The 26,641-nt window shown below is 44.8% G+C and overlaps 1 protein-coding gene across 4 annotated transcripts in view; it reads right to left on the bottom strand.

Moving 5' to 3' along the window:
* The window catches only part of LOC107225554, a 162,861-nt gene that overhangs the window by 58,092 nt on the left and 78,128 nt on the right, over window positions 1–26,641 (bottom strand). For 3 of the 4 annotated variants that reach the window (XM_046732738.1, XM_046732740.1, XM_046732739.1), the window contains one exon: window positions 25,378–25,506. In XM_046732738.1, the coding sequence (XP_046588694.1) occupies window positions 25,378–25,506 (129 nt within the window). The remainder of the gene's footprint in view (window positions 1–25,377; window positions 25,507–26,641) is intronic. The other variant, XM_046732741.1, reaches the window with a different exon arrangement.

Here is a 26,641-nt window from a genome sequence, read left to right as displayed (position 1 = left end):
TTTTTTTTATCGACGCGCAGGGTAGCCTCTGAATTCGAAACTTTTTTTTACATATACTGTTATACTGTGCTGTTGCTCTATGTCCAAGAATTTTTTATCTTCTTTACTCCTGTAATGGTTGTACAGCCATTGAATTGCAATCTATGGTTCGAAGATATAATCGTATAGTTTTAGGCTTGAAAAACAACTTTAATCAGATCTTGTTGTTTTTCAGATGACGAAGCCTCCGAAGTGACTGTACAGCAGTAATCGTGCCTTGCGAGATGAGGCAGAATTCAGCTGATCGAGTAAACTGGTATGTATCTTTTGCTAAAAGTAGAAATCGTCCAAAGATTTTACTGATGTCTCGAAAGAGGGTGACAACGTGCATGCCAGGGGATGGAGGCGAGGTGAAATCACGTAAATCTTGATTATTATTCGGTGGTTGAAAACCGATTCGATTTGTTCGAGTAAAGCCACGAACGGTGCAGGCCTAGCATCAACGTACCGTGGAAACTTGGGGCTAGGAATACAAAGCCGAAGTCAGAATCAAAGCGGAAGTTGTACTCTATCGGTCGGCGAGAGGCTCGAAGTATCGATGTCACAAGCAGCGGGTAGGTACAGTTGAAGGGTGACGTCGCTAGCATTGTGAACTCTGGCTCAAACTAACCGTCGGCGGATCTGAATCGGACGTTTCCCCTTATGAAACAGGACCAGTGACAACGTGCGGTGCATAATAATCAGGCGCTCGCAAACTTTGCAATAAAACGCGGACTGTGCCTGACAACGATTCGCGAACAACGGATAGGAACAAACAAGCGAGCTATCTACGGGGGCTGCTGCCACGGCATGGACGCCTACATCGACTCCTCGTCGACTTCATCCATCTCCGATTTTCCGTCTCCCTTAATCCCACCTCGACATTGCGAAAGATCCCGTCCGATCTGGTTGCACTAGGCTGGTTTATAGTAGAGATCATTGGGTTGCACTCCGCTGTTTTGTTTCGAGACTTGTCCAAAGTTTACTCGACTCTCTAACTACCTATCTATGCGAGCACCCAACCATTCTCCTCCACCTTTTGCATCGCGAGGCTCCTGAACAGACGACTATTCAAGTTATACCGAGTAAATTTGTAATTAACGACAACCTATCCTCGCTGGTGGTTGATAGTAATTATACGGCAAAGTTACTGCAGTTACAGTGTCTAATCAAATTTAACGAGTACACTGTTTGGCCGCTTCCTTTGTCGATGGAACAGGAGAAACGTAACCTCAATCTGCAAAATCTCGTTTCAGTAACAAAAGAACTTTCCGCGAGTGAAAATGTTCTACAGGAATTTTTAAACAAATAGCCTTCTGGATGGCCTTGAATACCGCATTTTTCATAGTTCGTAAACCAGCGTGTGAATTTTTTTAAGCTCGTTGAGTATGATTCTGTGTCAGCTGCAGCTGCATGAAATAATCGCAGTAAAGTTCTCGGCAGCTTCCCTTACCTTGTACAAACCGAGCACTTGTTTCCTCTGCGTAACAATGAGAAAGTTTGAACGACCGTGGTAACTTGCAACTGACGACAATACTATCGGGGCGTCGGAACCGCTGTACAACCACATTCGAGACAACTTGTGCCGAACGATGTTTCCGTGCAACCAGGACCGAGGGAAATGAGATTCGAGACGAGTTAAGACAGACACGTGTCTCCTTTCTCGTTTATGTTGTTATGGTCTTGTGTTCTACTCTTCATAGATACGTTTCTCGTTGCGCTCTGGACGCGAAGGACGAAGCGAAATCGGTCAATTACTCCAAACAGCATTGTCGCAGCAGCAGTTGACCGAGAAGTGAACGACGCGATGTGGCAAATTTATCTCGTCAAATTTCTTCGGCCACTGATCTTTCAATCACCGGATCATGAAGCCAGAACGACGTCGCCTGTGACTCGGCAGGTTCTTATCGGTGCGACGTCGCGTGCTCACGGCTCTTAAAGCTCCCCCTGAATTTCTCCGTTCGTCTAATATCCCATGAGCAAGACAGTGTGTAGTTTCCATGCGGACATCCTCGCCGAGCAGTTTTCTAGTTTTAAATGGGCTTATTATCTGAGAGAGTTTTCCGCCAGCCGACATCACCCTTGCGAGTAATTGCCGTATCGCGTGAAATATTCTTGTTATCTGGGTGATCCTCGAGCAATTCGAGACGAGTGACATTCATGGAACTGGTTATACATCCGCGATTCGGATTGTCGTACGGTTTCGTTCTTCCTCTTTTCAACCCTACCGCACTTTAACGCTCGGCTGAACTTTGCTCGTGCAGGAAGAGAGGGAAAAGTAGTGAAAAGTTGTAAAGTCATGTCGAGCGTCCGGCGAGCGCGCCAAGCGTTTTTTCGTCCTATTATTCAAGCGAAATAATATATGTCGGCGCGCGGGATAAGTTCTTAAATAAACAGCAATAAATTTTGAGGAGCCGTTTAAGGCCAATACTGGCGAACACGTTCGAAGATAAAATCAGCTACGAACGGCGCTATCGTCCGGAATAAACACAATTTAAACCACCCTCGTAAATTCAATTAAGAACCACCCACGATATGCATTATTCATTCCCTGGGGTGTCTCCACCCACGGCTGCAAACAAAACTACACGTCATTAACGATAAGCCAAGTTCTGCTCTTTCTTTCTCTTTTGACAAAAATTCACCGTACGTTGCTGCCCTTCCCTCCTTGCCACTATTCGTCTATGCATGTTCTCCGTCAGACAAAGAATTCATCGAGTGAAGACTTATTCACCCACCAAAATGTCTGGAAATATCGATTTGCCGAATTTCACCAAACGGTACTAGCTGTCTCGAGGAAGTAGTTTAGAGAAAAAACAAAAACAAATTGAAACTTTAGGCCTCGTGATCACAAAGATCACAATATATAAAAATGAAAAATTTATTGGCAACGGATGATTGTTTGAGAACTTTTTGAATTGAAAAAAAAAATCCAATCGAATATCGATCCAATTATTCGAGGCAGTGGAATGCGAACGTTATACCCTTCACGGTGAAAGCCAAGACGAGGATCACACACCGTCATATCTTTTACACGTGGCCCGAGCGCCTCTGGGAATCCCAAGGATGTATTCAACTGAGAATCTTGATATACGCGAGTCAGACAGTCGATCGGTATCAATTTTAGTTGGGAAAAGAAATTTGGCTTCTCGACATAAAGTGTGACCGATGGTAATTGAAATAGCAAGCTCGAGCTGCTTTCCGCTTCTGGGATTTCTCCTTTTTTCTTATACCTATTTCTCTTTTCCTTATTTCTCGCTCGGAGGTGACGAAAATAGCGAAACTGGAAAGGAATATCGCCGGTCCGTCGGAGGCCTGTCATCTGTATCAGTCAATCGAAAATTTCAACCCTCTTTGACCCAAATCAATTTTCACCCTTAGCCTATATCTATACCTCCACGAGGCAGGCGGTATTATATATTTTCCTGCTACTGGCGTTCGCCTCTTTTTTCCCACAACTAGATTTCCCAAAGCTCGAATCGCTTTATTTATAATTTTCTCCGACCCGGCGAAACCGCCTTCCTGGAATAAGCTTTTTCTCAGGCCGATTTACCATACAGGCGACTCCTCATCGGCCGCTGAATAATCTGCCGTAAAATGTAAACAGTTTAAAAACACTTTCGAAAGCGAGTTAATAGCTGGTAGAGCTTGATGTCACCGTCAGAGGCGTGGCGCGGACTTCAAGCTTGAAGCTTCAACAACGAAGGCACCGGAGGAGATTTCCTTTTGTGCAAACAACCCGTCGAGAGGTTGGGCTGGCTTTAACTACCCTCAGCTTCCAGCTCGTAGCTTCCAGTTTTCCCAGGCTCGAGTGGCCTCCGTGGATTATTTATTTTCACACCCTAAGTGGAAAGTTAAGGGCTGATCGGTCTACCTCCCACCCTCCGTGCATTACACCGATCTAGTTTTCAGTTTTCACCCGCGCCCGGCGATCCATCGATCTCTAATGGACGAGGCGGGTCGTTCCCTTCGGAAATTTATTGTACGATAGATCTTCCAACTTTTTAGACCCCCTCGGCATTCCCGCTCCGACATAAAAGAATTTTCAGAGCTGAAAACCAATCGGCGTGTGTAATAAAAAAAAAATGAGCCATCACGGGACGCCTGGCAGATGTGAAACATCGACATTATTTTGTAAAGTTAAAATTAATTATAATTAATAATCAATTTAAAAAAATTAAAATTAATTAAAATTAATAATCCATTAAAATAAAAATCAGTATAATTTTACATTTACTGGCGTTAAAACACACCAAATATACGCGTGCTTAATGCACAGATAAATGCACACTTTAATTATAAAAATATAATTAACTTACTGATGACTTGATAGTGTGTCATCGGGTGATTTTGCTTTTTTTGCAGGAGGCTGATCACTTTCACTCTCTAAATTATTACTGTCAGACATTTTATTATCAGAATAATTTGTTTTCAAGTTAAACACAGGTTATGTGTACTGTAGTAAACAAAAACAAAACACGCGCGGCGACGCGTCGCCACGGCTTGGGTCGCCACGCCTGAAATCTGTTTTACGTGCGGCTATAGATGTTTCACATCAAAAATAGCTCAAATAAAAAAAAAAAAAAAAATTTATCTGTATACATACAATATATTCACCATCGGTCCTAGTACTTTCGATTTTCACCTACTCAAATATATACATTCAATTGCAGTTCACTGTACATAACGACCAAATGTACAGTACTGATAATCTTATAGTAGTTATTATAGTACACTCTGATATAATTTCTGGGAATTCCCATCATTGGCAAATCGACGAAGCGTCATATTAAAAGGTTCGATCCTCGTGCGCTCGTGATATCGAGTTTCTCTGTCAGGGGAAATACGTTCGATGCAATAACTCGATCTAAATATGTAACAGAACACAGATAAACAATTTGAGTTCTATTTAGAACGCGATTCTGTTCCATTTCCTTGAAACAATTATCCATCATCGCAGGGGGGTGAGACTAAGTTACCAAGTTGCAAAATTGAGCAACTCAGAGGCGTTGTTAAAACGAAAGTATAAAATTTCTCAACTGTCAGGTCTGTATTAATAATAAGTTACAGCCGCAACCCGCAATCCCGTGAATTGAAACAAACGATTTTATCAACCGTTTCCCATTCGCATAACCGTCGTAGTCGTTACACGGCGATTTAGAAAGGCGTATAGCGAAGCGGCGAGGTATAATAAAATTACAGGATAGCGAACCGAGTCGTAAAATATTCGAGGGCGTTGATAATTCAACTTTCACGAGGGGGTGGACGGGCGGACAAGCATACGTATAACGCACGAGTGTGCCAATGAGCTTTAACGATAATCGCGTATCGAACGTCCACGAATAAATAAAAAGGACGCCAAGTGGTTTAATGGCGAATGAACCTCTTGTCACCGAAACGAAGCACCGGTCAGTTTCACACGGTTTCAACGCTCTCCGCTCTCTTCCACCCGAAGCCCTCGGCTCTTGGCCGGCCTTTTAGTCCGATGTCCTCCAGGAACCCTGGTATCGGGACGAGACGAAAGCTCGGGAGCTTTGTCTGTCTACCCGGAGGGCTTGGCGAAGCCACTTTCTCGCGGTACCAGCCCCCGGACTAGCTCGGACCACCCTAGCCACCCTCTTCATCCGGCGAAGCACGCACCGCGTGCCACACCATTCCTAAAACACGATATCATTTCCACAGTTTCATACCATCCATCTCTCTCTATCTCTCTTTATACGCTAAACGTGTATATAACCCGCATGTATACATTCAGGTCTCTTTAATTGTGCGACGTTATTTATGGGAGTAGTTAAAGTTTGTTTCAGTTCTAGTTCCACTGCCGCTGTAATTTGTTTCGTGACATGTGGGAATAAGCCGCCCAAAACGGTCGAGGTTGCCCACGGCTCGGGACGACCGGAAACCGGCGCATGCTTGCTTTCAAAGGTTTTCGGGGTTGGCGTATAGCTTTTGAAAAAAAAAAATCAACCGCCGCGAGATTTTTAATATAACGCCCCGTGGTCACACCGCACTGTTTTACCGCTTCTCGTCTGTATTCGAGCCGCCTGTATTGCTCGGTAATTCCATTTCATTATAGTTCACCGCCTCCCCGTCTCGTTACATAATCGCGGTTCATAACTTCCGCCAAAAGCTCTAGTACTACGCATTACTCGCCGACTGTACGATCATCCATCACCTGACTAGCTGTCCCGTAAATCGGCCGTACCGCTGTCGGAAAATGTAGAACCGTGATTAAAATTTGTTGCACCATTCGGGTATGCACAGTCGCGGTTCCGTGGCGAAGAATAAAAAAAACAACAGCGACAACAACACAACGAAATTTCGATAAGCTAAAAACGACGAGATTTATATTTCGACGCGAGTGGGTTCTGCCGTTTGTTTTTGCGAAAACGCTGCACCGTGCGCAGCAGAATTACAGCGAGATTACCGCACAGCTGCAGGGGGCGATGGGGGCGGAGGCAAGGGGCAAAGGGGGTAGTTTATTAATTCTATGGCGTGCAGGCGACGGTCGGCCCGCACCAGGATGGTACGCCCTGGCACCGATCCCTCCATTTTGGTTCCTCTGCCCCTGCTTCGCCGTTTACTTTCCCTTGTTTTCCACCCCTCGCACCACATCCTCAGGGAACCCTCACAACGTACTCCTTTCGAAAAGCTGCGCTCTCTGCAGTGGGTGAAAACTGCCAAACCCACTTATTTATCGACCATTTTCCCAAATAGAAGTCGAATGTTGGGAAACGCAGACGTTCCGAAAACGATGGGCTCATTTTATAATTGGGCTTAATCGACGCTTGGTCGGTTGAGATTTCACGCTATAATATGTGGCTTACGGAATTCTTGATGAAACTTGCTTAAGAACGAGGACCTTCGGTGAGGCAATTCATCGCGATGATCATTGCGCAGTCTTTTTACTTTCTACTTTTAAACATCGTTCATTGACACGTAATTGAGTGAACTCAGCGCGAAGTAGTATAAACGACGAAGATGACTGGCGCGCTTCTTTTTATCTGGCGTGCGGGTACGGAAAAAGGTTTTGTTAACCTACTTAACATCACAATCTGATGTATTTCGGCAAGTTCGTTTGGCAGGTAGCGTGCGCGACTGAACCGTTTCGAGGTGTTTCATTCGACGGTTTATTTCAGGTAGATACAATACGCCAGCGGATAACGATTCCCGGCTGTTTATACGTATACACGTATTCTAAACAACAAATGATCCGTACCGAAACTACAACAATGGCAATTGTCTGACAATTAATATCCCGTCAGTCGTTAATCGTTGGATAAAATTTTGGGAGACCGCGAATGCCTCTGCGGATTAACTGGGCCAGCTTTAATTAACTCTACGGTTATTTAAAGCTATTTCGAGATCAATGGTCCTCTGTCCGCGTGTCGCAGGGTTGAATATTATAATTTTTGTGAATCCGGAAACTTTTGCGTAGGCGTTGACACGTCGTTAAAGTTTCAGTAAGACACGTTTGACGATACAAATTCGAACAATGTTGAAGCGATTCAAATGTCAACAAATTCTCACGTTGGAAGAATTTGCGTTCGTACGAAATGACGTCGTTTAATCCGTGTTCCACAAATTTCGTTCGTCAAGTTTTAACAACTTTTGCATGTGCGCATGAATTTTTCATCGGAATTTCCGAAAAATTGCAAAAACAAAGCTATCAGATTACTATATTTTTCGGCAAGTGTGTAAAGCCCCCTAAGAGGGAAGGCGGCCCCTCTGCGAATCTTCTCCGTCGAGAAGCTTGTGCTCCGAGTTTGCAGAGTGCCTATTGCTAATTCTTCTTTTAAACTCTTTGACAAAGTGTGTTCACTTTCCGGTCCATTGAAGGTCGGCCATTCATCCCGCGCGTATTCACCGCTCGGTGAATTTCTGCACCGATCCCCTACGTCGTGCCCATAGAATTCATTGCCTTCGTTCATACATGTACAAAAGCACACCCGCGCCTCGTGTATTTCACATGTATACTTTCGGTTGGTCAATCCACCCACTCTCGTTGGACAAAATGGAATGCAGCCCCCCCCTCTCCCTTTCCCCCTTGCTGCTATTTTATACAAACTTCCCTTTGAGTATGATACAGCGTGTACGTCGCGTGTAAGGTTACTCACAGGGTGCTGGTAATGAAAACAAAAAAGTACCAACTGGTAACATTAATCCACCCCCTTTAATGGCGGGCTACAATATACGCTCTACGATTTTTTCTACTTACATATCAAGTTTCGCGAGTTAACGTCTTCCACCGAACCTACAGCTATTTACGCTTTTCATATCGTTACCGATGATGCCGAATGCAGTGTTTATCATTTTTCCGATCTCGGTTAGCTGTCGATGGCACTTGGGATTGGGTGGACGTTTGACAATCTGGGGTACAAACGACCCCGGTGTGTCAGATATGCGATTCTACGCAAGTGTCAAACAAAGGTTAAGGATATTGAAAATTTTCCTCACGTTTTCCTCGACTTCACACGCACCGCCCGTGCCCGCACGATCCTAAATCTGTTTGCAGCGTTGTGTTTGATTTCGTACAAAGTTCGTACACGGCGTGGAAACCTGACTTGTATCATTATGTACGACCGAGTCTGAAAGCACGTGCACCCATAGTTCGTGCCTAAAAAGGTTGTTTCTGGATTTAAACCTGTTTACCAATTGACTTTAGCTACTCTCCCGCGATAAACCTCCGGCTTCTAGCGACACTAGATTTCTGATCTTCCTGCAGGCTTGAATGATCCTTATAATATAAGCAGCATGTACGTCCGTTCCCATAACGCTCAAGAATTTAGTGAAATTTTTCCACCCCGAGAGACGGCGGCATCAGGGGATGGAAACGTTTTCCTCGTTTAGAACGACCAGGGCTTCAACGTTTTCTCGGTAGAGAGTGTCGGTTCGAAAATCCCTTTCCCTTGTCGTGTCTCCGAGTTTTCCATGGGAATTCATAATCGGAATACAAACGAGACGTCGAAGGCGGCTTGCCGATTCTGTTCCCCCCGGAGTCGCGGCGTGCGCCGCGTGTATCGCATTGTATCGCGAGTATCGTGTATCCAATCACATCTCGGGGTTATTGGAAACTTCCGGGCTATGAAGAAGGAAGGTCCCGTTACGTGATATTCCTCGTGCCGTGCCGGGAAATTTTGCCGGAGTATCTCTGCCCGAAGGAGTCATCTAATTTCAATTTTGCTGTCCCCCAGATCGGCGGAACTAACCAGATATACTTGTGTTCATTGGCAAGGAGTCAAGAGGGGATTATTACAATTGGGGAAGAGGAGCGAGTTTTCGTCTTGAGATTTACGCCGGCGCACGTGCGTGTAGGTGCTGCGTATATGCGACCGTCTATTTCCAATCTCCTTCGTTATTGTGTCACGGTGAATAACCAGCACGATGCTGGATTCACGCCGCGTCAGAATACCGCCAACCGAACGGTGACAAACATCGAAATAATTTATATGATAATCCTTTGATGCCGCGAGGATTTCGTAGATGATAAACCAGCTCCCCTTTCGCTTGAAAAACTGCTTATTTCACACTCCGCGTAGCCAAGGTCGGACCTCTGAAGCCGAGCTTGCGGTGAAGGAATCCTTAAGCTTTTCAAACATTTTAACGTTGTTGGATTTGTTAGATAAATCGGATACCGAATCGGGTAAGCCTGTAAATAGACGCTATGGCTTTACCGAGTGCGTTTCCTCATCATCATCGTTCAAATCGTCGAGAAATGTTGAAACGGTTTGAAGGTGGAGCGTAACGTCGTCTCTGTATAATTCTACACCCTAAGAATCGCCTTCGGATCAGTTGTATGCAAGCTATGCACCGTTTGTTGCCAGACTTTTTAATTAGCTGGTTAATTCGAGAGAGCCTGCAGCGTTCCAAAACGAAGAAATACTCAATACACCTGCCCCGACTTTTAAGCTCCTTTCACCCTCCAGTTCAAACGATACACTGAAAACTCTCAATACCTTCTAAGAATTCTGCATCCCGATCTCAATGAAGGAAATTCACTTTCAAACAATTTTAAGTCAGGAATGAAAGAGTTTTGCGCCGAGTTTGATGGCTGATCAGACGCAGTAATGGGCATCATCACTCGGAACAGTTCCCTGCCGTTTTCAAAGCTTGTTCAACTTTCCGTTCGGTATTTTCTGACGATTTTTCTTCCGCATTTCCATCCTTTCGCGAGTACAAACATTTTGATTAACGTATGCGTACACCTACCTGTTTGTTTGTCGGTGACGCCATGAGGTTGGGAAATCATTGCGTTATTACGTCGCAAAACAATGCCGCACGAGTTATTCATTGCCCGGTGATTGTGCAGGACGTGTTCGAGCTCCCAGTTACAGTTACACGTGTGTATGATGTATCGCATGCACCAACACATGCGACGGGTTTTGCACGGGGGTTTAAAAAGGCGGGAAAGCAACTGTCTTATCTTAGGGACATTTATGACTCTGTCGAGCGGGGCATAAATCCCGCGTTACACAGGCCCTGCGACCCAATCTAACTGACGGACGGCATTGCACCGCCTCTACACCTCGCCACCTTGCTTTGCCACCTCATACCGCACGCGGCCATAATCATTTCATACACAATAGTTCCGTGCTCTCGCAGCAAGGGTCAGGCAAGAGTAATGGTTGCAATTTGTACCATGTCCGCCACGGCGCCATCCCTGCGCTATGCGCGATACATGCGCGCCCCTTTCGCCACCCCCGCCATATACCGCGGTTTCTGCATTTTGGGCCAAAGTATGTAATCACGGAAGGCACGCCACGTATTTTTACCGTATGCGTGACCCTCTCTACGCAATCGCATACGCCCGACATTCCGGCTCAACTCAAGTACAGAGACCGACGCTCACACTTCTTTGACTTTTTTTCTGCGGTACGATTCGTTATTTCTTTTATGCTCTTAGGGCGGGTGGTTTTTTTCTCGGCTCTTCAAGGGGACCAATGAGTATGTCTGAACTCTGAAAAATACCGACGATGTTATGGTCGAGTGCGTAAAATTAAATGAAATTACAGAAAATAATCAGACTTCAATGGTGTATATTCCGTTGTTTTCTTTTTCCTGCAACCCTGAAGCGGACAGATTAAGTGAAAGATGTTGGCTCTTGAAGACACGGTTAAGTACTGTCTCGTTACGTGCTGGATAAAATCAGGTTTTTGTCCCCGCAGATGTACGAAACAAAATATCTCTTCAATTTTACATCGAGAGTATAAACGAGGAGAAAAAGGAAACAGCTGTAGAAATACCGAACCAACAACTAGACAGAAGTCAAGCGGAACAATTGATGATAAGAACGAATAAAAGAGTTGCCGACGAAGTTGTTCCGCGAACGAAGCGTGCAGGAGTGCACAGTGCGGGATGCGGCTAAGATAAAATCTCGGTAAAAGTCACCGGACGATGCCGCGATCGCAGCGTAGATCTAGCGAGGCGTGTTGTTGGTCCGATCGAGCGGGGGTAACCGGTATGATTTGGGTTGGCCAGTGGCGAGACGCGTAATTAGCTGGAAAGAATTCCAGTCAGGCAGGCAATGGCTGTTGAGTTAGAGTCGCGATCGCATGACCGGAATGCGAATCGCCTTGCGTGCCTCGAATCACGTACGCGGCAAGCGGCGGCCAATCAGGGTGCTCGACTGTCTCCGAGGGGCCAATCAGAGCCGGTCGTCCCGTGTATCTCTAATTGCGCGCTAATTTCAAACGGTCGCTGGACGTCGCGGTTCGAGCACGGCATTGAAGAATAAGAAGAGAGGTGGAGTATAATAGAATTTTATTACAATCGGGTGGTGTTCCCTACGTGGAATCACAGAGGTTATACATAATTTGCGGAATTAGCACGTTGAAAAAACGAATGTACGGAAAAATTGAGCAAAAATTGAATCCCAAATAATTTTAGAATAAATGGTATGGCGATGTAGTAGGCAATTCCCATATTCGAATGAAGCGAGAAAATGAATTAATAACGCTTTAGTAGAGAGAAGAGAAACACCTTTGCAGGGGGATTGAGAATTTATGTGGAACTTTTGCAGCCGGGGCATATTAAGTTTCGACTCCCGCGCGAGGATCTGATCTCTTATACGACGATCGAACGAGGGGAGCTGAAGACTCGTTTGTCAAACGACTGTCACGTTCGGGGTTCCATATTTTCTCAATAACCGATTTCTCACAGTCTGATCCCCGCGGCGATTGGCTAACTTTGATTTCGAGATTTTTGGCACCGAGATTTACAGCGAGGAAGCGAACGTTTTATCTACCTTTTCCCGCGCCTCTCCCCGCCCGTCGCTATCCGCCATTTTTACCGATAGCCTCAACTGCACCGTCGTGCCAGAGATCGCCTTTTCTTACGCCACCGCTGAGATACGACTGATATTTGTCACTCTGAAAGGCGGCCCTCTCATGCCCTCCACAACGCTTCCGACCTCTTCTCGTGCAGCTCTTTCATGGGATATCGATGGCCATTTTTCCGGGTCAATTCCGGTCCCCAGAAACGAGCACCGAGATCTCCTGCCGCTGCAAGCTCGGATTACGAAGCTAATTTGAATCCGGCTAACGCAGAAAAATCGCTAGTGACTGACCACCGCGTCATTTTCCAACGACTGCGCGACGCGTCTGCGGAATTATTTTTCCTGCCTGAGCTTTTTCAACGGTTCGATTATCCCGCGTAAAATCGACGCGAGACGAAGTCGAGTTAGGACGGTAAAGAAACCGCGGTGCAGGCCAGAGAAGAATAAGAACTGAACTAGCCGTCATAATTACGGTCAGAGTGTCCTGTTAATTACGCGGGGCGGAGCGAAGTCCCGCAAGCAAGACGCGGGTGTACAGCGGCAGACTTTAACTCGACTAATTAGGTAATTCCCGGACCGACGGTGGGTCATTCGGCTTAAGAATTCCATTCGGAAAGATCGTCTTTTTTGTCCCCCGGGATAGGTGCACAAGTCGAGTTATCCCGGTCTTTTGTCGAAAGACCGCGCGAGGGTAAGAGGCAAGAAAATATCAGAGGGCGAAAAAAATCGGATGCAGAAAAATCGGATCGCGTCGGGCGGCGCGACGTTTGACAGCGGGTCGCTAAGCCTGCGGAACTCCGGGTGAGGAGAGACGCTGAGAAAACGAGAGAAACACCTGCAGTATAGACGACGGTGCGAAAGCTCTGCGGGGTAAAAAGCTCCTCGCAAATCCGACGTCCGTCCGACTGTCCCCTGCCATTCTGTCACCGCAGAAACGCCGGCCTATAAAACGCCTGACGGCCGTAAAATGGTCGCGACCGTGGCGAAATTCTATACCCATAGCAGACCGGCATTATACATATACGTGGGTTAAAATCTGCGAAGGCCCGGCAACCTTTGCGTGACGGCTACCGCCGTCTAACCCTCTCTTTTCTACCAGCCGGAAACTAATTTAAGTTCGGGAATCACTTTGTATTTCGATTTATTCAGATTCCCTGGGAATTTCCCATGAGATTCCCCGGCTAGCTTCCCCCCTCCCCCCTCCGTTCTCCCGCACCGCTCCCCTCATCGTTCCCTTCGACTTCCAGCCGCCCCGCTGATCCCGTCGACATCTTTTACAATATCGTCGAAAATTTTAGCCGCTTCGTCTGGTTACCCACGGCCGCATCGCACGGCCATCTCTTTCACTTACTTTTTAATCTCTGTCGACTTCGTCCCGGTGATGACTTACCCGAGATATTGAACTCCGATGGGGATTCGAACGTGGATGCTTCACACCCCTTGGCCGATATTGTCCTTAAGACGATTGAAACGTGTCGGGGAAAATGGCGTCGGTTTGAGAGAGTTATTATGTTATATATAAACGCGAGATTTGACGAAAATTGTGTCGAGGAATCAAACTGTTTCAGACCGATTCAACGATGTTGATGAGAATTTCACACATGCGTAATAATGTTCGGAAAAGATTAGCGAAAGAGTATAATTAGTACAGAGGTATTAAATTTCCTTTCTGGTATTGACAAGTCAGTGATTTACTGTTTAAAATTTGTACTACCGTGTGTCTATGATATCATCGATATGCTTTTCTTATCGCTTGACGGTAGTCTTGTTTTTCCTAGCACGTAATTCATTCGATATGGATCACTTCGTCGGCAATATATAATTAAAAAAAAAAAAAAAGAATATTAAAAATTCATTTTTATCCAATTCTGACGGTCTCCAAAGAGCGGAATTTCAACGATAAAAGGAACTCTAGGAAATATTCCACTGGCTATTTCGGTCGTTTGAACTTGACTGTTCAATTCTGTCGGCGTGAAGACGTATCATATTTGATATTTAATTTCTACCTCCACGCCAGCTACTCGACTAGGTATAGAAATTCGTTTGATCTCCTCCGTCGTGATTAACGCACCGTGATTGTTAATAATTGTTTCAAAAAAAAAAAAAAATCATGTTCGTACGGCCGCAGCTCGTTTGCTTTGGGGAGATAAAACTCACCTTATTGTTAGATTAGGGTCAGAGTTGCCTAGAATTTGAGTTGAACCGGTTTAAAGGAAAATATAAAAATGAGAGTCAATTAATATCGCAGAGAAAAAAAATAATTGCAGCTAGTTCAAATAAATCTACAAATACGTGTTTCAACGTTTGACATAATCAATACGTATCTTAAATTTACGCGTCCATTCAGCGGCAATAATAAGCTGAAAATATAACTTGTACAGAAAACGAAACTTTTCGGTCAAATGGTAAACGAATATTGAATGAAGTTAAAGAAGCGGGGTGAAAGGAGCGAGAAAAACCGAGAGTGAAATCTTTCCCGACCCTTGTGTCGTTTTTCAATTTATATGCGATTATAATACACCTTTCGCCCCTTTCTCCCTCGTCTTCATGATTTTTCCTTTTTCTTTTTTTTTTGTTGTTTTTTTCTACTTCCGCGCCTTCACCTCCCGTTTTACCGTATATAAACCAACACGGTAATCTATCAAACTTTTCGCTCAGTCAAGCAGCGATTTACGGAGGAAGAAAGGGAGGTGACAAGGAGCCGGAGAATATGCCGAGGGCCGATGGTAAGGTGCAAAGTTATCCCGTATATACTGCTGAGGACGCGTAAACTCCGGAATCCTCGGCAACTTAGCCCAATGTAAAATTAACACCGAAACTTGACCGAATATTTCTTGCGTCCTGTTAATCCAACGAACCGAATCCCGAATCATATTCTAAAGTATTACTGCGGCATGCATCTGCAGTAAGTAACATTTCACTATCCGCGCAATCTTTTCCGTCCTCTTATCTTCGTCCACGCTTTTTTGCTGGCCACTTGTTTGTTTTTTTCCTCTTCATACAATCTTGTCAACATCCATATATACATGCGCAATAAAAGTCCTCGAGGCTTACCGTTGGTTGGGACAATATAGAACCCAGAAAGGAGGCACTCCTCATGTTTCCGGGAAGATTTATGGGGTATAGAAAAGGGAAAAGCTCATGCGCGTGGACTTTCTTTTTACTCCTTCAGATTTTCATATACGACCAAACGGGGGCCCCGTTTTTACGATACTTTCTATACGCACACGCTAATCCGTCGACGAGATAGCCACCGATACTCGTACACAACGACGCGTCCCTTGGTCAGCAAATTAGTTGAACACTTTCCGCCTCACAGTACAAACAACAGACAATAAGTATCGGGTTTGGTGACTAGGAAGCTGGTGAATTGCAGGGACCTTGACGGTTATGCTTTGTGACAGTTGATCTGGTGCAGATTGTCTAAGAGGTGAACGACTAGGTTTTTTCTTTCATCTTCCAGTCTGTCTGTGTTTCTTTTTTTTTTTTTTTTATTTCTTTTTTTTATATCGCATAGAGCTTCCCCATGACGGTCATTTTCGAACGGATTCAACGTCGACGATTACACCGAGAGTATTTCAACTCCCTCGTGGAGAAACGATCGGGATTCAAAGTGGAACACGTCGGTCGTCAATTTTACCCTGAGCGTTTGTTTTTCAAACGGTTTCTTATATAACCGTTAAAATGTAGGGTGAAGCACAAGGGGCTCGGAGGATTCGATATGTACATACATCTATATATACGTCTCTTACGTATACCGTATGTTTTATAGTTTTCTTTACAGCTTTGAATATTTCTCAATAAAAGTCGATTAATGGCCATAAAACGGCACCCGAACCCGAGACGCTAAGCGTAATAAAAATATTTATCGCCCCCGCACCCCGTCCCTTCCTCTCCGGTATCAGAATTGCCGATCTAATCGAACCCCCAGTTTAATTTCTCGCCCCGTTAAAAACCGCACGGTCTTTTCATTGCGCTTTGCATGTTTCGAAAAAACTTGTCGCGATTTGTCGTATGTCGGAGATTTGTTCAAAAAATTCAATTCACGCCGTGGGTGGTGAGGAGAACGGAGAGATTAAAAAAAAAAAAAAAAAGAAAAGAAAAGCAGGATGAAAAAAATCAAAGGAAAAGACTAGTCGCTCGGAAAGCTTCTCACCTCCTCGTGGAAGTCGGCTGCCGCCTTCATCCTTCCGTTCCCTTTTCCTGCAAACGGATGCTTTGTTCCCACATACGGGCTGTTCGCTGGTCGTGTTTACAAGGGCGGCGCAGAGCTTTGCGCCTAGCAAATGGTGTAATATTGCGACCCTAGGCTGCGGGGCTACTGTATGTACAACTCGGCAATTTCTGTCTGCCATGGTGCTAAAATCGTTGGAAACCGTAAAGCTCGCGGCGAGCTTTCGCACACCGAGTCTGTGCAGCGCCTGCAACACAAATCTGTCCGGGCTTGCGGGCGTATAAAAGGCACGGGGGGTAGGTAGGTACGTAAAACGTCCTGAAGTGTGTGGAGACTGAGAATTAATTAAAACGACTGCGGTGGCTGCAGGCTGAAGAGGCCAAGGACGCCGCGCCGACGAGGATGGGGTTAATTCGAACTAATCAAATGAAAAGTGGGAGGGAAAATACGGAAAAACTGTGAAACTTTCCTCTACGGACTCCCTCGGGCGCTCCCAGGATCCCCGTCCTCCTCCTTCCTGCAATTTCTAAATTGCAAACTTGTTCAAACATGTCTCCACTGCCATGGTGGATGGACAGGAATGCACATTATATAAAACGCGATGCGTGGCTGCATCGCGGCGAGGGAAAACCCGTTCAAAATTTGGTTAATTAATTGACGTTCGCATCGTTGACACGTGAACGAAACCTCACCGATCATATTATTATACGATATAAATGTGCGTGGGTGTATGTGTGAGTGCACAGTGCAGTTTCACGTGTATGTCACATGTATATCAACCGTGATTCTACACTCGCGATATTTCTGCTAGTGTAGCGCCTGTAGTATACATTCCAATTAGGTACCGATAACGCGACGCACCGTTTCAATTTCGCGATGATGAGACCGCTAATTGGTAAGCATTAATTAATTAATTACTCGACAAGTATTACGTGTATACGTATACACGTATAATCTTATAATTAAGCACGCTCCCGCGTTTAATCATAGGTATACCTACTCTGCGTATTCCGCAATTCCGTGATATTTCGAAACCGCAGTTTTCTCCGGAGCGCACCTTTTTCAACGGTTCACGGGGTAGATTTACGTGTATAAGCGCTGCATGCGCAGCTCTTCTCGCTTGTGCGGCGGAAAAGCATGTTTGCGGTTTTTAATATTTTCAAGATAGTTTTATTTCTCGGGTAATGTAGTAGCTGCGTTTATGGATACGCGCACGTTCACTCGCGCACATATATAGTTGCATACGTGTATGCACGTAGGCAGAACGTTATACGTATAAGTGACTCGCTAAGCGAAATGGTTTTTCTAAATTCCACCGGCGCCTCGACTCGCGCCTGCAGTTACCGGCTTCAAAGATCCAAGAGCCGCTTTTACGTTTGGTACGCGGGGGAAATAGGAGCAGGTTTGAATAAATATACACGGTGGCTGTGCTCCGGAATAATTCTTTGTTATTCCAACGAATTCCGTTAACAAATTTTCTCGTAAACCGAAGGTTCTCGCTCTATAACTCATTCCCGTAATGGAACCCTCGGACCAGACGCCCTTCCGAATGCCGATTAACGAAAAAATTATTTTTTCGCGCCCGTTGATTTACAACGTATAGGTGTATACATACATGCATATGGGTTGTTGCATAAATTCTTGCGCAAGTTTTTTCACGTCCCAGTAAATATCGAGCCTAGATTCATTTTAGTACCGATTCATTTTCAACAGCGAGCGGAGGTATTTCGATTAGCTTATTTGATGCTAATTGACATGTCGGTCGATCATCAGCGTGAGACCGATAACATAACAAGCTACATTGTACGCGTAAATACGCGATCATTATAAAGCAACGAAACTCTGATTTAACGTGACAAGTATGAAATTGAACAGCTTTATTACTAGTTATGAATCGGCACTTGTACCGTGTCGCGAGAATCGTAATTTATACCTACCTTGTCATTTGTCATCGCGTATCATACGTGGGTTGATACAAGCGTGTCATCCTCCTCGGGTGATCTTCGCCTTTTTTATTTTTCATCTCACACGTCCTCATCAGTAATCGCCCAGAGTCGCCGAGAGCTGCTCGTGTATCCGAGCATTGACGATCTCTTTGAAGTGCCCTCCAACGGCTTGTCTGCAATTTTCTTTTATCTCTCGTTTTCATTTTTGTTTCTTTCGAATTGAAAAGGCGGCGGTTTGTCAACGCGTTTGACGCCCTGTTTCTCGTCACCTCGACTCCCGCTGTTACGCCCACGCAACAAAATGCAATAAAACCTGTGACAAACCGCGGCGTTTAACGAACACTCAACGATTTAACTGCCCAATAACCGTACGCCCGGGATCTAAAATGAACTAACCGTTCAATAGCGGGAGAAATTCTAAACGTCGCGGATGCAATATGTATCGAGGAGATGAGGAAAAAACACACGTTACTTATATGTATGTTACATATTTTTTTTTCGTTATAATTATTTTTTTTCACTAACGTCTGTTGGTAGTGAAAAACGTTTGACACAACGGTCTCTTATCATTTCTATTTTGAAATTCTTTCAAGTTGCGTGTACCGATATTTCTACTTTCGCCAAACGATTATAGTCAACATTAAATTTTGGCAAATTGTTGAAAAAATCCCAGTGGGCTAAAATTTTTATGTATTTGCGATTACGTTTCAAATCATCGAAGTAAAGAAAACTTGTAAAAAATTAAGAAACTCGTCGTTAACCTAACTCAACTCATCCGAACACACAACAGAGAAACAATCGCAAGTTTATAAGTGAAAAAAAAAGAACTGCACGAATTATCCTGATCAAGTATTACATTAAAATGATATTATATTTGGCGCATCTCCATTTGCCAGGCTTTAACCGCCGTTATTGATGTAATGCTTTAAAACCGAATAATTTTTCCATCGTGCGAAATCTAAAACGGTATTAAAAAAAACCCGACAAATTATTTCTCGCTAAATTTCTACACTTATAAGCGGAGATTAAAATGAAAAGGTTTTTGAAATTCCAGTGATACTCGTGATGCGCACGCGGAGGATACCGTGCATTAGGTGAACTCTTGGGAGGTAGACGGAAAAAAGAAGGGCGGTAAAGAGACGGACGAGAACGATGCGAGGGGATGGTAAAAGGGAAACGGGAAAAGGGGGGAGGATTGGACGCGGCCGAGAATCGCGAAAGCCAGGATTATACTCTCAAGAGTTTCAGCGTCGGCTTTTAGCGCGTATTCAGAAGGATGGACTGGAGTTCGTGTTGGACGTAGGTAGGAAGGTAGGAAGGCAGGAAGGTTGGTTATACACCAAGACCGCCGCCGGCTCGGTCGGATTAAATGCAATCGTATCGCTGGAAAACTACTGATAATAAAACCTTTATTTCTGCAATGGGCAGCCACTGAGAGGATTTATTTTTTTACGAGCTGCGTCAAACCCCTTCTCAGGTGCGCGGGACCAGCTCGAACCTCGGTTGGATGGACCGAGAGAGGTTAGGTTTTCTCGTCTCACGTTCAGACTAAACATCAATTTTTCACACAGTCCTCATGTACGCAAATATGGGTGAGTCTGTCTCGTTTGAAATGCTGCCAGTTTTGGACCCGGAGAAAATTCGCCGCGCTTATTTGCGCCGCGATATTAGCCGCGATCGTATAACGAGGAGAAAAATAAATCTAACGGTATAATCATTGTTTCGAGTCGACGGTGAGACTTGTAACTCTTTTTCTTTTTTTCTTTTTTTTGTTTTTTCTTCGTCACGCATGGGTGTGGATTTGACCGTAATCCTGAATAAACATCATCGCTATGTCTAAAAGATTTTGCCTTCATTATTATCTTTATTAATGGAAGCAGAAAAAAAAAAAAGAAAAAAAAACAACACGCTTTCCATTGTTGTTTTAATAATTATTATTAATTTTTTTTTCTCCGCTCGGAGCGTAAAAGGCGAGCCTGCATCGCTTTTTGCTCCTTAACAATATAGCGGGTATATCGTTTTCCCTCGCTGCTTACAGCCGCGGTATAAAAGGCGGTGGGAAAAAAAGAGTCTCGCAATATCACAAATAATTAGCTACGGCTTTTTTGCACAATTTTCTTCAACCCGTTTACACGGTGAGTTAGTCCTTGGCGAGACGGGCGAAACCTGGCGTGACGTCACATCAAAGACCCTCGTCTTTTTACGTTTTCACCGTAAAGCTGTGTGAGCAGCAGCCCGTGTAGAAACACGCGGAGAGCGCGCGACGCGGCTAATTTTATCACTTCGGTATATTTAGCGTCTCCGCTTCTTTGCGACGATGTGTGTGTGTGCGCGTAAAATATACGAATGTGTTTTGTAAGACCGAACTGTTATAACGACTGGCCATAGAAGAAAGGAAGCGATGCGATGAGGCCTAATTATTATCTCCCGAGCCCGTTTCGCCGTGGCGACAGACGTTTAAGAAATTCATCACTCTCAGCGTCCCGAGATCGTCGTTATTACCTAAATAATACATACCTCTGCATATCTATATATACATATGTACATATACACCTCCGTGTCTTTTCATCCTCACCGAAATTTATTTAATTGGCTCGGATAACAGAGATTTTAAATATTATCTCGGGCAGTGGATACTTCACAACAACATTAAATCGCGAGGAAGAATTTTTACTACCTCTTGCCAGATAGCTCTAGAAAAAATTGTTTAAGAAAAACAACTTGTTATGTTTCCAATTACTGATCGCGTGGCGAGCCGATCTTGATTTTATCAACGGGCACTTTGTATGTCATCGTGCTTGTAGACAAGAGACGCTGATTTTCTTTTCCCACGACATCTCACCAAAATAGTATTCTTGATTGGTCATTGAGAGAAAAATTATACCGTGATTCGTAAACGCATTGGTATATGGTATTCTGTTTCGGAGTATCGCCTTGTACTTTCTAAAACCCACTCACAATCAGAAGTTTTGAATTTCTACATGCCTTATATCATTTTTTTTAAATTCCGTATGCAATTTGTTTAAATTTAAAATTTGACTTGTTAAAAACGGAAATGTGACCGTTTTGTCTGTTGTGCAAAATCACGCGTGCTCAATTAAAATATTTCCACGAGTGCAAGAAAATTCACTCGTTGTGGAAAAAAGAAGAAAAAAATTCTCTCCGCGTAAGAAGCGTGTAAGAAGATAACGCGATAATTGATAAACGGTAGCGATGCGTAAATCCCGATTAACTCTGTGTAAACATTCGGTGAAATCTTGAACGCGTTTGCCGTATCTGGATAGCTGATACATTCCTCAGCGTCGAAAAATCACCCGTGCATGCATATCAGCATTCGGCAAGCAGTTGGTTGGGTAGAACGAAATTGGCGACGTCTTTCGTCGGCGATGACAGTCGGGCGTGAATCATGCCCGGTGATCTTTTAAACCGTTGCAGAAACGGCGAACGGATTTGGAACGAGGCGCGTGCGTCGATTGCGTAATAACATAACCACGGTCTAAACGTTCGCGATTCCGAAACGCCGGGGCTTCCAGCTTTGCGAAATTATCCGCAGGTGCGTCGGCCGATTTTCATCCCGACTGGCCCAGCGCCTGATTCTAGTCCCCTGGATTTTTCGGAGAGTCGAAGGAGCCTCGCGGGGTTGGCGATGAGTAATTCCTTCCGTGTGGAAAACGCGCGCACAAGTTCTTCGCGTTTTCTCCCCTCGATCATCCCGCTACGGTAACAGAACTACTCACCCAGGAGACGGGGACACGAGACGAGTAAGATGTGAAAGAAACAGAGGGAGCGAGACAGAGGGAATAAGGAATGAAAAGGGGTGGGAGAATGGGAACAATACACCGTCGGTCGTCGCTTGATTTAAACCCGGAGGATCGGACCGGCTTGTGGACAGGATGGAAGGCGCAGAAGGCACGGACAAAGCAGAACGACAGCCCGGTAGCATGTGTATTAATAAAAGTCCCGGTAATCCTGCAGGATCAGGGGATGACGGCTGCTTTGCTACTGCTAGTGCTACCGCTACCGTTACTGTAACTGCTGCCGCTGCTGCTGCTACGTGGGAAAGGTTGGTACTCATATACCGGTGCCGGACGTTTTTCAGTGCCTCTTTCCTCCTTTTATCTTTCTCCTTCTTTCTATCCATTTCGCAAACCTGCACCGCGGGTGTATAATTTATTAGCAACGTTTCGGCGCGTTTCTGCACCGCCGTACTGCAGCCGAGAGCCGGGTGTTCGTTCGATAATCACCGGAACGAGAGGCGTATCCTGCAGGGAGTTGTTTGGGTTTAGGGACTCGGGTCAGGGACCCTGGCAAGACAGCGATTCAGCTATCATCCCGCGGCAGTGACGGAGTTCCGAAATTGACGTACGCTGGTCGTTGCATCCAGCGGATGATGGGGAAAATCGAAGGTTCGCCGATTGAATTATCGTCCCTCTTTTCCGATATATCGAAAAACGCTCTGGATCCTTGAGGAAAATGATACACGCACACACACGTGTAACGAGTCGTGCCTTATATACGTAATGCTGCTGGATTTTATTGCCGTTTATTGCTGGTAGCCATCGAGGCTTTGCCCAACCCTCCGTCGAGATTCGATATTATCTCCCTCGTATACTGTACAATGTAATACACGGGGTTTTGCCGTTCAATATTCTTGTCTCTGTGCGATTATTCGAGCGCAGTATATCGTGGTGGATATCGGAAAAAAAAATATACATATATATATATGTACAAACTCAGGTCTAAAACTTTCTTTAACTGAAAACGAGCTGAAAGTATTCTTATAGGTACACGTTGATGAACGATTCTGAAGACAGAATTGATCTCCTGACCCTGCTTCGCTATATTTTGATTCATCCTGAACGATTTGAGATCTAAAATTGAAAGAGTGAAAGAGAAAAAAGGACGTCCCAAAGGAAAGTCAATCGTTTCGAAGATAACCACTTGAAATAAGAAGAAAAAGTAAGAAAGACATAATCCTGGTCCATTTCCGATTTACAACCGTTACAGGTTGGGCGAATCGAAGAAACGAACGAGCGAAACTAAATTTCCGGACTATTACCGACGTGGAGACTACATAGTAACGATGATATAACAATGTTGATAGAAACAAGAACAGCAATAGTAATAACAAAAGGGGATAAAAGAATAGAGGTAGGAAAAAAAATTGAATTACTCTCCCAGTCTTCCGTATTTGCTACCTTTTTTCCTTCCCTCCTTCCTTCTATACTTTGTTCAGTTTTATTTTACGCTTCCACGAACAAGTTTCCCAGATACACCTGTCGCTGCGGATGCGACGTATCGGCTGGTCTATCGCGGATAGACGAACAGTTTGCACTTTTATCGGGGTCGATGCGGCGACGGGGGTGGAGGGAGATTTCCCACCCCCGAAACGGCGACAGCTATTCGACGGGGCACAGCCTCGGTGAAATCCCGGGCTACCGAGTTTCGGTCTAAGGGAGAGAGAAAGAGAAAGAGAGCAAGGGTCCTTGGGTTCCCGCGTGGGTATGTATGCCCGGAACACAGTTCTTGCATTAGTCGAAGAAAGGTTTGCCGCAAGTTGCGAAATTCTCCCGGAGAGAGACGAGCCGAGCGGTTTAGCGATAGCCTTGGTCGGATGATCGCTGCCACGCTGCTTGCTGCATGCAGACTTTCCCGATTCGCACACGCGGTGTTTGGCCAACGATAAGTAAGTCCGAAATACGCGTGCCTCGTTCGGACAAAGCGTGTGACCTTACTTCACCTTGCAACATTGTTCGCCCTCGCTTCTCTTGTTCCAATGTGACTGCAGCCGTGAATGATGTGCTTCTGCACCGGCCGGAATAACTCGTTGCTGGTTTGAATGGAGCTTTGCGGAAAATCGGATCGGATACCATTACGGACCTGAAAGGTCTCGAAGGTCACAAAAGTGCGGTACTTCTCGGATGTAATCCAGTACATACGCCGAAATTCTTGTACTCCTTTGGCGATTTGGCGAAGGGTCGGGATCGGAGGAATCGAGTCGGATCGGAATTGCGTCAGCGTTGGAGTTAATCTTGGAAAGTGTTTTTGCTGAGAAAAAGTATTGTTCATCATTCTACTAGTTTCGAGCGGCGTGTCGTTTGTTTTCTATCTCTCCCTATTTCTTTCTTTTTTTCTTTCTTTCTTCCTTCTCGTTTCTTCTTACCACTCAAATCGAGGAAAGAACCCGTGTGATTAGACGTCAGCAACCTCAAAGAACGATACTTAATTCTTACGCATCGTTCATTTCGGTTCTCACTCCAGGGTCCGGACGTTAAAGTACAGTTTGCTGTTTCTTTCGCTTCGCGTATCCCGTCGTCGTCGGTACTCGTTACACAGCTAGATTAAAGGTAAACGACCGAGGGTTTTCTTGAGATGCGGAAAGAGAAGAGACGGGAATTCTTGCTTCGGTAACTCGTTACGTCTTCTGTCTGTTTCATCTTCTCCTTTGTCCCTTGATTAGAATCTAGTGGGTACAAAAAATCGAGCCGGTTCGTCGTATCGACCGGCTATCAACGCGCAACGTAGCGATGTATTCCGCTGACCATGGGGCATGGGATATCCAATGACTGAGAGCTCACAATTCCCGTGTCGGAATTTCCCCGGGATTATACGTATATGTATAACGCTGCGAACGAAAGCTTAGCTGGGTATACGATATATAAATTTACCCACTGCAGCAGGCTGTTCGCAAAGGCGGATATCGCGGGGGTCGCCGATACATTTATATCCACTTCCCCTTGGAAATGTATAGGGATTGGAATTTACGTCGTGGAAATCTTCGTTTCCCTTGATTTTCTCAGAAAATTATGATTGAATTACCCGGTATTCTCTGCTTTCACGACTTACCAAGTATATAATATATTTCATTTCTCGTTCCGGTCAAGCCTACAACCGATACGAATTGTACCTTAACGGATAACAGATTACTATAAAATATATTGATTACTGTCTATGTATACACTCACATAAGCACTGGGGACACTCACCGAGTACTTGACTAAGTACAGTTCGGCCATCTTCCCCGAGGCAGGCGCTACGGGCGTCGAAAGGATTGGTGAACTGCACGAAGGCGTAGCCCTTGTGCATCGAGATACCTGGAACACAAAAAAGCGGGGAAAAATTTTATTCGGATATGAAAATTCAAATTTTCCACGAGGGCATTGTTCTTCGGAAGATTCGAAGCTTTTGCCGGGTCTCGTTATGCTCTCGTCAAAACGTATAACATATATTATACGTACTTATATTAACCAGGAATTGAAAGAAACAAAAAAAAAAAAAAGGGCCGGTGATTAATTATCCACCGTACGTAAGGCGCGTGATTATTTTAGTAGCCATTTGTTTTTACGAGCTGGTTCGTAACCCGGAGCCTTGACTGACTAATGAACCTGATGCGAATACGCTGGCCAATAGTAAGCTCAAGGCAATTAGGAACCCCCGAGATGCAAAATTATTATCTACCGCGTTAGTACCAGTAAGGTGTAATTTTATCGCATACCTTTAGTCGCGGGGTCATAATGAGCCAATTCGAAAGTAATTTCGTGCCGGTATTGATCGAAATAAAAAAAAATTATTGCAATATTTTTACAGTTTTCCCACTTCCGGTAGGATTTGCAACGTCAGCGCAGGGTGAGGCAGCTAAAGCGATCGCCAGTGAAAGAATCGTCCGTTCCCGCTAATCGATCAACTCGAGTAGCTTGTGATCGGCATGTCTCGAATCGACGTCAGAAGGTGGAGCGACACTTCTGACGCGACGTGAGCAAGATGTTAAGCCTCGAAAAGCGATGTGTTAATAATTGAGACCGTGCACCGAACACTCGCCTGGCTATAGGTACGAATCAGCTGCTCAGTCACGCATCCCCTGCTGGAAATTTTATCCCCAATTCTTATTCACACTCCCGCAACCCGTATGAACGTCTCAAACCACCCCAAACTTCATTCTTGAACTCCATAAATATTGACTGAACCGAAAAGAGGATGTTCATTTTTTTTTTTTTTTTTTATGATATTTTGGTCCGAGGTTATTTGCGCAATGGAGCAGTTCGTATAACTTCCCACCGAAGATACGGAAAAGGTAGTGAAATTCTACGGTTTTAGTAAATCGAGTTTCGGTGATATCGCGTCTTCGATTCTGTAGAATTTCGCGACTCTCCAAACGGTGATGATGATTCATTTTAGATATGGGTTTAGCGTTATTTCGAACTTACGTGTCTGGAACGACATTATCGGCAT

This window comes from Neodiprion lecontei, chromosome 2 (assembly GCF_021901455.1).
Source record: "Neodiprion lecontei isolate iyNeoLeco1 chromosome 2, iyNeoLeco1.1, whole genome shotgun sequence".
In the NCBI taxonomy this organism is placed as follows: Eukaryota; Metazoa; Arthropoda; class Insecta; order Hymenoptera; family Diprionidae; genus Neodiprion; species Neodiprion lecontei.
This window is presented reverse-complemented; position numbering and strand designations above follow the sequence as displayed.